This window comes from Mustela erminea, chromosome 3, assembly GCF_009829155.1.
Source record: "Mustela erminea isolate mMusErm1 chromosome 3, mMusErm1.Pri, whole genome shotgun sequence".
Lineage (NCBI taxonomy): Eukaryota > Metazoa > Chordata > Mammalia > Carnivora > Mustelidae > Mustela > Mustela erminea.
In genome coordinates, this window is record NC_045616.1 from 114,329,666 (window position 1) to 114,340,924 (window position 11,259).

Genomic DNA, 11,259 nt, shown 5'->3' on the forward strand with positions numbered 1-11,259 from the left:
TCTCTCCTTCCCAGGAGGGATCCCAACCCTTCTCTCCCACAGAGAAGACAAACACAGCTATGGAAATCTCATGCTATCCAAGCACCTGGAAGTCTCTTGCTAACTGGAAGTTCCTTCTACCTTCACTTCCCTGTTTGCCAATGACTATCTCCCTCTAGATCTGCTTTCTCTCCTTGTTGAGTGAAAAGCATTTCATGGAAAATTTCAAATCTGGAACCTTGTTCAGATTCCAAAAGAGTTACTGTTCTACATCATGCTCCCATTGTTTGGGTGTTATATGAACTCAGGGGAAGTAGAAACCCATACCACCATTTTACTGGGATGGTCTTCCTAAATTATTAAGAACATGCTAATTAAGCACCTTCTCTGTTTGAAGCTCTTGAGTACCTTTCAAAGTCCATCCCAAACCCAAGGCCAAGTCTGTATTTCTTACCTGTCCAGGCTTGGGCAGCCAAGGGAGAGGATGCAGACAGAGTAGCTTAGGGATAGCACCTTGGGAGATCTTTGGGAGTCAGTGGCAGTGGTGTTCAGGAAGGTTTCATGGCAAGGAGAGGAGAAACAAGCTCTGAGAGCAGACCATGGAAACCAAGGACCTGAGATGTTAGGGGCTTATGGTCTCAGAAAGTCACGAACAGAAAAGGGAGAAAAGGCAGAGATAGGGTGCTTGAGAAGAAACTGAGGGTGAGTTTGGAGAGCAGGATCCACAGAGAAGCCACATCCTCCTGCACCAGCGGATGCCTGCAGAAGGGCTAAGCTCTGAAGCATTTAACTTGTGTCCAGGAGGCTGGAACCCGAAGGGAGCTGAGAGATCCTCTGCCAGTGATTCTCAAAGCCTGGTCTGTGGACCACCTCTTCAGAATCACCTGGTAGGTGGTTAAACATGAGGGTTCCTGGGACCCATCCAATTTACTGAATCAGATTGTCTGTGGATTATGTCTAAGAAGCTGAATGTTTATCAAGTTCCACAGATGATTGTGATCTTTGTTAAAGTTTGAGAGCCCTTGATTTAGTCCAACCCTTCTGTTCCTTGGAAGTGAGATCTGAAGTCTAGATAGGTAAAGCAACAAGCTTAGGGTAACAGAGCTGACTGATAGCAAAGCTCATGTGAGAACTCTATTGCACTTGACTCCTGGGGCAGTGCTCTTTCCATTTCAACATGCTGGCAGCTTATTCACCTATTCGGATCTGTTTCCATCACCCCCTAAAGTGAAAGCCTGCACCTTTGATCCATTCCCTGCATCCTGCTGGGGTCTTCTCCTTCCTGAGGATGCTCTGGTCATAGCCTCTGCAGGCTGGGGGGCAGAGGCAGAAGGAAGAAAGGAGAAAGACTCAGTTCTGAGACTCTAATAACAGTTGTGGGGTTGACAAGTGAGTTGAGCAGGAGAAACACACTTTCGGCTGAGGGGTGATTGGGATTTAGTTTGTAGTACAAAGCTAACTTTCACTGAGCTTTTGCTATGCACCAGACACTGCATTAAGTCCTTTCCATGCATTAGTGCAAACCCCATGGAGCAAACAGTAATTAGCCCTATTTTGCAGATGGAGAAACTGAGGCTCACAGACCAGCGGTCTTTTGCCCAAGGCCCATGCTAACGCATGACCACATCACTTCCACATACCACCATGATCTTTATATAGTCCAAAGCAGTGTGAACTGTTACCCACTTTAACCCAACAGGCCTACAAAAGGACCCCAAGACCTTGGGAAAAAAAGAAAGCTTCTCTGCAGTGAGATGTGACCACTCTTGGGGGGCACGTACAGCTTCAAATGCTTCCCATGTAACACACTAAAAATATTTCCAAAAGGCATTAATTTGCAAGCCTGCCTCAGAAATGACAACATGGAGTGTAGGTTAAATACCTTTTTTCTTTAACTGTTTCAAATGGAAACTCCAGATGTCAATTTGCTTTCCTTCCATTTGCCCTTTTCTGGTGAAGGAAGTGTGTCTACAGAATTTTAGTTATTTGAGGGATTTGGTTAGGTTGCATTCTAACGGAGCCCTGGGTGTGATTGCAGGCATATATGGTCCTTGGCAAGTAGCAGCCGTTACCTCTTCTGCTGTCATGGCACATGACTTTGCAATGATCACCTCCCTCCATTCATTTTCTGGAGTGTCCCCCAGGGATGGAAGAGAAAACCACAGCAGATCAGTGCCTTAGAGAAAGGACAAGTGTTTCCCAAGCCATGTGGACAGCATGTCACGGTACCCTCCTCTAGGTTTACCTCCTAGCCAGACCGTATCTTCGTAGGAAAAATCAGGAAGCTTTTTGAACAACTTTGACCACTAAACAAAAGAAGATGGACATATTTGTATAGGAGAGGATGAACTCAATTTCATCCCAGCAGGATTTGGTGCCTGGCAGCCTAAGGTGAGGGACCCCTGTAAATTTAAATCTGGCTATTCCAGGAATCACCAGAGTTAGGAACATTTTTGGGTAAAAATTGAAAACATGTGACCCTCTGTCTTCCTTCTCTTTTAAATCTCAAGCTTTAGCTCACTCAAGGGCTGATTGGGGCGGTGCAGCTGTTAAAATGTTCTTATTAACTCATAACGAAGGGAATGCATTGAGGTGAGAGCAAGCGGTGAACGGAGCCGGGGGAGGACGCAGCCTCTGCAAAGCTCACGGCGAGCATGGGTCTCTGCAAGAGCCCTGGAAATGCTGAATGAAACCTGCCTTTCTGCGTACGAGCTGCCTGCCTGCTTCCCAAATGCCGCGTCTGCGGTAACTACAAACTATTTTGTATGCTGCATTAGCGACGCTGCCTTAACCGGCACATCATTACTACTGAGATAACGCTGGTGCGATGTTCAAGTCCAGTGTCCTTTTTAATTATTAAACTGACGCCGTTGAATGAGTCATCCCACATACCAGATTTTCCTCCTGTGGTTCTATTTCAAGTGACTAGCCCCTTTCTTAGCGTGTTCCACTAACACCTGAGTTGGTTCTTAGCCAGCTTCCCAGTCTGCAAAGCCTTTGCAGAACAAACAGTATTCTCCAATTGCCAAACACACACAGACCGCATAAAAAACAAAACCCACAAAAAAACTTTACAGTAAGCTCACCAGTAAACCCGAGATCTGAAAACACCCGGTTCCCCTCCGCCAGTCCCCAACTTACCAAGTGGTAGAGCGATGAAGAAGGGTAGCCAGCACAAGATGAACATACCGACCACAATGCCCAAGGTCTTGGCTGCCTTCTTTTCCCTGGAGAACTTAAAAAGTTTGACAGCTATGGAACTTCTGGGGTTGTGGCCCTTGGCCTTGGTACTGCTGAGGGTGTCCTCATGAAAGTTCTTGGAGTGGATTCTCAGAGTCAGCTCCTTGGAGTTGGACATCTCTTTCATGACTCCGGCCTCCAGGTTCTTGGTGGTCCTCTTGGCAACGATGTAGACGCGACAGTACATGACCAGAATGACCGCCAGAGGGATGTAAAAGGAACCCAGGGAAGAGAAGAGGGCATAGAAGGGTTCTTCGGTGACCCCGCATTCCTTGTCATCGTTGGGCGCCGGCTCCTTCCACCCAAGGAGAGGCCCGATGGAGATGACCGTGGACAAGACCCAGACGCTAAGAAGCGCCAAGATGGCCTTCCTGCGGGTGACGAGCGTGGGGTACTGCAGGGAGTAGCGCACCCCAATGTAGCGATCAATGGAGATGGCGCACAGGCTCAGAATGGAGGCTGTGCAGCACAGGACATCCACGGCGGCCCAGATGTCACAGAAGATCCGTCCCAGCACCCAGTAGCCGAGCACCTCCAGGGCCGCAGAGAAAGGCAGCACGGTGAAGCTCAGCAGTAGGTCGGCAACGGCCAGGTTGACGATGAAGTAGTTGGTGGGCGTCCGCAGGTGACGGTTGCAGGCCACCGACAAGATGACGACGATGTTGCCCACGATGGCAAAGAGGATGAAGGCGCCCAGCACCAGGCCCACGGAGATGGCCCTGGTGATGTCCAGCTGGGGCAGTGTGGAGTTGCTCGAGGTCTGGTTGGGGCCAGTGAAGTTGGCATTTTTCAACTCTCCCCAGTGGGCAGGTGCTGATGTGTTGTGGCCGGTGTCCAGGTCGGGATTCATTTTAGAGTCGGCCCTCCATAGCCTGGGGTGAGCGGGCTGGAAGGGCTGCGGCCGAGCTCCTCAGCTGCCCTGCAACTTTGCTTCGCCCGCGGTCTTCTTCCCAGAGGCGCCCTCCCGGCGAGGAGTCATCTCCCCCGGGCAGCCCAGCCCCGCGGCGCGTCTCCTGCCTGCCTGCCTGCACCGAGCCGCCCGCTCGCCGGCTGTCAGAGGGAGGCGGCGAGAGAGGGGCCGAGGCGGCGGCTCCAAGTTTAATGGTCCACGTCAGGCGCGCGGGGCCGGGCGGGCGGGGAGCGGCGGGGGAGGGGCGGCGGGCAGGGGGCGCCCGGCTCGGCCCGGCCCGCGGCGGGTGTGCGGGCAGCGGCGGCCAGCCCGGTCAGCGCCGAGGAGGGTCTGCTCGCGACGAGCCGCCTCTGGGCTCACTGCACGGCGGTGACATCAGGCGGGGGAGCCCGGCGCCCTGACTCCGCGCGGCACTAGGGGGCAATGCGGGTCCAGCGAAGGCGCCCGCAGCCCCGACGTCGCCACCTGGGCAGCCCCGGGGCCGGACGCCGGCCCCCACCCCCACCCCACCCCCACCTCACTCGTTGCCCACCCCCCAAGCTTCCAACGCGGCCCTCGGGCTGGGGAGGGGGAGGAGCGACGTGTGCGTGAGGACCCCCGTCCCCGACCCTGAGGTGGCCCGCTGGGATTGTTGCCCCTTCTAGTCTCCCTTCAGTCTCAAAAGTGGCGTGGGGTGCTTGCCGCTAATGGGGGGCATCTGGAGTCAGCGCCCAGATTTAGGGGGATGCGCAACTTGTGTGGCGCCTAGAAGAAGGATTGCAAGGTTAGGCAGGTGAGAGGGGTTTGAGTAAGATCTGAGACACCCCCCCCCCCCGCCCCCCAGCTCCCTGTGAAACATCTCTGGTCTTGTGATAAAGTCCAGGGGCTTCTCTTCATTCATTCGTTTATTCACTCCCTCCCTCACTGACTCCTTCAACAAATTGTTAACGAGTCCCCACTGTCTGCGCTGGGGACATAGCAACTGAACCAAGGAGACAAAGACCCCTGCCCTCCAGGAGCTTACACTCTACTGGGAGGAGACAGACAAGAAACAAATAAATAAATCATGAGGTGTGTCTGATGCGGACAGGTGTAATAGAAAATAAAGCAAGGAGGGGAACGTGGGATGGTGTGTGTTGTGGGGAGGAGTATTGGAAATTTTAAAGGTGTTCTCACAATGTCACTGGAGTGATGTTTGAGTCAAGACCTGAAGAAATGAGAGACGAGCTAGTGGGCTATCTGGAGGTGAGGGTGGCAATGGTGGCAGAGGGAGAGACTGCCAGGCATCTGGGGAAGGGACTTGTGACATCTGGATTATTGATTTTTTTCCCCCGTTTCTGTCTGATGTTCCCGTTGGACATTCAGTTATAGGGATGCACTCCCAAAGGTGAGCATATGGTACTTAGGAGTGAAGATACTGGTACTGGCTGAGGGAGAGCCTTATGCTGGTTGACATTTATTCAACACTTGTCATGTCATAAACAGCGTACTAAGTACATTCCGCATTTTCTCATAATCCTAAGAAGGAAGGGCTATTCTCATCATCATTTCCATTTTGTGGATGGGACATGGTACAGTGAAGGTTAACTCTTTGCCCAAGTTCACACAGCCATAATGGAGAGAAGCTAGGACTTGATCCAAATAAAGGTCTATCTAGAATTGAGCACCCAGCAGCTGTGTCACACTTTTCACCTGGAAGCACTGCAGGGGTGGATTTTTTTCCACCAGATTCATTGAGATATAACTGACATATAACCTTGGTGAGTTTAAGGTATACCATGTGCTGATTTGATGTGTATTGTAAAATGATTACCATTGTAGTGTTAGCAAACACCTTCATCATGTCACATAAATATAATTTCTTTCCTGTGGTGAGAACATTTAAGATCTACTCTCTTAGCAACTTTCAAGGATATAATACAATATTATTAATTATAGTCACCATGCTGTACATTAGATCCCCAGAACTTACTCATCTTACAACTGAAAGTTTGTACCATTTGATCAACATCTTCCATTCCACTGTCCCCAACCCCTGGCAATTACCCCTCAACCCTGTTTCTGTGAGTTTGGCTTTTTGATTACACATATAAGTGATATCATATAGTATTTCTTTCTCTCTATCTTACTTCACTTAGTGTAATGCCCTCAAGTTTCATCCATGTTGTAGCTGTGGCAGGATTTCCTTCTTTCTCTTGGCTGAATAATATTCCATTGTGTATGTATACTGTAACTTTTTTTTTTTAATCTATTCACCATTTGATGGACATTTAGGTTCTATCCATATCTTGGCTCTTGTGAATAATGTTGTAATGATCACGAAAGTACAGATATCTTTTTGAGATTATATTTTCATTGGCTCTGGCTATATAACCAGAAGTGGAATTATTGGATCATATGGTAGTTGTATTTTTAATTTTGAGGGAAACTCCATACTGTGTTCCAAAGTGACTCTAGCAATTTATATTTGAGGAAGGGAGTAGATTGATTATTATAGAGGGAGCTGTCTTCCAGGTAGTATAATTTTGGGACCTGAGTCGCTACTGTTAAGAGAGAACTCACATTGATTGAGCTTCTACTGAGAACCAAGCATTTACTTATTGTCTTTTATTCTTCACAACAATCCTTTGAGAGGGTCATAACCATAGTCCGTTGACAGAATACAAACCCTGTGGTTCCAAGAGGGCTAGTACATTGCTGAGGTCATGTGGCTAGCGGACTTGTGATAAAGCAATGTAGGGACAGCTGTAGATTGAAAGGTAAAGCTTGATGCCTTCTTTTCCTCTCATCCAGAAGCCCACATCTAGGGCTTCCCACTGTCTGCCCTTGATAATCACTTTAACTTGATATTCAGAGGTGGGGAAACAGGAAGTCACTCAGGGTGATTTCCATTTGAACTCCTCAACCTAGAGGTAGGTTCTTAACCTCTTTTTTATTAGAAAAACTTATAATGCAAAATATGAATACATTAAATATATAATACAAAATATAAATGCATGATTATCACACACCTCTCTATGTTTTAATCTAAGACTTTAAACTTCTCCCACCAAATTGCAGAGATCCCCAAATGCACAAAATACACAATTTCAAGGGTTCCTTGATATTAAGAAATGTGTGGTCGAGGCAGCCCTGAAAACGGATTTTTTCCCCTATTTCAATTAAATTTGCTCAAGTTGTATCTGAAGAATCTAAAATAACAGAGTCATAGGTTTATAGTGATTTAGCTCTTCAAGAGCTATCAAAACTTTCACTTGCCCATTTTTGCATTTTGGAGGTAGTCTAGGAGGGAAGTGGTAAACTCCTATAGATAGTCATGTGTAGAATTGGTTATCAAACTTTTTCTCCAGACCACAGAGCAGTGCTCCTTCCTCTACCCAGAGGGAAGCCACACATGATAGCCACTCATGACTTGGTTCAGGTATCTGAATGTGGAAGAGATTATTGAGCCAGATCAAAAGGTCCAAAATCCATGTAGATTTCAGACATATTGTCATTTACTGGTGTCTTTCACAAAGGCAGAACAAACATCCCACTGTAAGGGAAATAGGTATTAGCCTTAATAGCAGCCATGTACCAGGACCCCACTAAGCAACCTTTGCTAATGGTCCTTTCCTTGCTGCTCCTCTCCTCCCTTCACTGGAGATGCCTCTTAACCCCTCTGGCTGATATTTGACCCATGGAATTGACCATTTGTTTAGGTGTCATGAGGATACAGACGATATTTCATTTTCTCGGTACTCCCTGGGGCAAAGCCAAGCATAGAGCTCTGACTCACTCGAGGCTTGGGGAAGAAGAACCTTTTCATTATCCATCTGATTACATTAGAAACCTCTGATGTTGCAAGCTCCCATTTCTTTGAGCCCTCTAGGAGAAGCTGTCACTGAATTTGACCTGTGGGGAGACCAAGGCAATGGGAGGTTCTGAGATCAGCTTAGAGGCTCGATGGGAGGAGGTCTCTCACCTGTGACCATGCAGTTTTGCAAGGTGTTCCCTCTTTAGCTCTCTCGACCAGCCACAGACATCTAGATGTAAGATGTAAGATCTAGATGTAAGGCATCGTGCTAGGTGCTGTGGGTAAATCGGAGATGAATTAAATCAAGCAAGTGATGACCTAACACCGAGTCAGGTGCTATGGGAGAGGATGACGATGGTAAAGCACCCTTCAGAGATTACCTACTATGTGCCAGGCACTGTGCTATGTACCCCACATGAGTTTACTCAAATGTTTACAACACCGCAAGGTAAGAATTGTCCCCATGTTACAAACGGGGAAACTGAAGTCCAGAGAGTTCACTGAGTAGCTGAGTAAGCAGCATTGGTATTCGAAGCATTGTTGTCTGGCTCCAAAGTTCATATCCTTCTCTCTGCACCAGACTGAGATTTAAAAAAAAAAAAAAGGTAGCAGAAGGTTCAGTGTTAGCCCTGAAGGAAACTACAGCAGAAAACAGAATGTGATCAGGGTCCTGAGCAAAGCAGAGGTCAGGAAGGGGACGGCAAGGCAGAGCTGTCCAGGAGAGAGGGCTCTGCAGAGGGACTCCTTGGGTGAGGCTCCCTTGCCTTCCTGGCCAGCACTTGGTCTGCCAAGGATTTGAGAGCTGACTTGGGTTCTAATCCTGCTTCCTTCTTTTTTTTTTTTTTTTTAAGATTTTATTTATTTGACAGAGAGAGTGTAAGAGAGCACAAGCAAGGGGAGCAACAGAGAGAAAAGGAGAAACAGGGTCCCTGCTGAGCAGGGAGCCCAAAGACATGGGGCTTGATCCCAGGATGCCAGGATCATGACCTGAGCCAAAGGCAGATGCTTAACCGACAGAGCCACCCAGGTGCCCCTGCTTCCCTCATTTAATAGCTGTTAATGTGACCTTGGGTAAGATGATAAAGTGAACTCCAGCATCAAACAGACCTGGGTTTAGTCCCAGTTCCACTAATTTATTAGCTGGGCAAGTCAGTTAATCAATGTCAGCCCCAGTTTCTTTGTCTGTGAAATGAAGATTATGATAGTCTCTAACTCAGATTGGGCTGAGGTAAGGATTCAATGTGATAATGTATAAAGTGCCTAGGACAGGGTAATAGTAATAGTATCAGCCAAGAGTTATTAAGTGCATACTAGGTGCTAGGCATTTTGTCCCAAATGACTTATATGCATGATCTGATTTAATCCTCATAATACTATTGTGAGGTGGATGCTATTATGACTGACATTTTATAGATGAGGAAACTGAGTCTCAGAATGGTTGCCCAAGGCTGCCGGGCTAGCAGGTGACAGAGCAATGCACCCAGAGAATGAGGCTAAACATGAAAAAGGAGTGAGGCATCTGCTTCATGAGGTAGACTGTGGTCTCCGGGACGTGAAGGAGACTTTTTGCCCTTGGTGGAGCCCAGATGGGAGAAATGAGAAGCCCCCTTTCTCCTGGGCAGGGGACGCCGGCTACAGCAGAGGCATTTCCTCTGCCTCCGAAGGCAGCAGGACTGAGAGATTTCAGCTCCCTCTGGGCCAAGCCATCCTCTCTGGTAATTATAATTTGTCAATCTTTGGTGCGGGTTCCCCGGCCCAGAACTTCCAGTAGCACAGCATTTCCCGGGAAGGTAGAGAGAGATCCTTAGCAGTCCTTTTTGCAGCCAACTGGTGAAGATTAATTGCCAAGTCATCCAGGGACTGAATTCCTATCATGTGCTCACGGAGAGCCCGGGAACCCTGAATTGGGGGCTGGGGGGCCAGGGCCCAGGGTGCCAGAACATGGAGTGTGAAAACCTGCTAACTCTGGAACAGAAGAACTGGTCCCTTCTTCTTATGCCCCAGCAGCAACTCTGGCGGGACAAGGTAAACAGGTTGCCAGCACCAGCCCACAGTGTTCCAGATGTGAGGATCCGGGGGAGTGTGTGCTGTTTTCTCAAATGATTCTGGCTCTCCCTTTATGGCTGTGGGCTTTGCCCATCACTTTGCCCAGGAATCTATGGTGGTCCCAAGATTTCTCTAGAATGAGCCTATAGGTGGTGATCTGGTTTGAAGGTGGGTGGAAGCGGTGTTGGCACTGTGCTCTCCATGAGACCGACACCATTGTCCATAACAAAGACCAAAGGGAGGGAGCTGTTGGAGGTTTGACTGGGGCTAAAGCTCTCCCAAGATGCCCGTGTATTGCCACTGCCAGGATTTACTTCCCAGCGACATTTGTTAAAACCATCAAAGGTTAATGCACAAGATCACAAAAAAAAAAAAAAAAATTATGGCAATGGACTCCTTACAGCTGACTTTCAAGTCACTGGTTCCTCTGGGCTCTTCTGCTATGGTCAGGATCACTCACTTCTGAGATGTCAGAGTCAGAAGGACCCTAGAGATCATCTAGTTCAGGGGTCAGCAGACTATAGCTGGTGAGATAAACCCAGTTTGTGTCTGATTTAGTAAATAAAGTTTTATTGGAACACAGCCAGGCTCATTCACTTATGTTTTTATTGTAGGTACTTTTCATGCTACAGTGACAGAGCTGGGTAGCTGCAATAGGACGGTCTGTCCTGCAAAACCTAAACTATTTACTCTCTGACCCTTGATAGAAAATGTTTATTGACCCCTGATGTAGTTCAATACTGTTATTTTACATGTGAGAACACAAAGGCCCAGAAAGGAGAAGGGATTTTCTTAAGGCAGACCCAGGTTAGTAGCCCAGAGATTTAAGCCCAGCCACATTACTGTTTTTTGCCACTGTTTTTTTTTTTGTTGTTGTTGTTGTTTTGTGTTGTTTTTTGCCTCTGTTTGTGCAGCCTGGCACAGGCTCTGAGTTTGAATCCCAGAGACAGTTGATGAGATGTGCGACCTTGGGCGAGCTATGTAACCTCTTTTAGTCTCCATTTTTTTCCTACCTGAGACCTGCAGATAATCCGTCCTATTTCTGGAGATAAAGCCCATATGAGGTGGTTGTGAGAATTTGTGAGAATTAAAGGAGCTGTAGTCTGTAACACTTAGGATGGGACCTGGCTCATAAAAACCACAATAAAAATGTGCTATTATTACTGATGTCCCCTGTGATCTTACGTGTATTAATCTTACCCTCCCACCTCCACGTTTCATAAAGAAAAGGACTATCCCTTATCAAGGGTTCTTTAACTTTTTGGGTCCTAGACCTTGTTGAGGTTCTACTGAGAGCTGTGGACACATT

General features: G+C 47.8%; 1 protein-coding gene across 1 annotated transcript in view; it reads right to left on the minus strand.

The window, feature by feature from the left end:
* ADRA1B (adrenoceptor alpha 1B) overlaps positions 1–4,479 on the minus strand; it is a 49,559-nt gene extending 45,080 nt beyond the window's left edge. Inside the window, exon 1 of the mRNA XM_032337152.1 lies at positions 3,121–4,479. Within this exon, the coding sequence (XP_032193043.1) occupies positions 3,121–4,069 (949 nt within the window). The 5' untranslated portion in view covers positions 4,070–4,479. The remainder of the gene's footprint in view (positions 1–3,120) is intronic.
* Between the last annotated feature and the right edge of the window lie 6,780 nt (positions 4,480–11,259).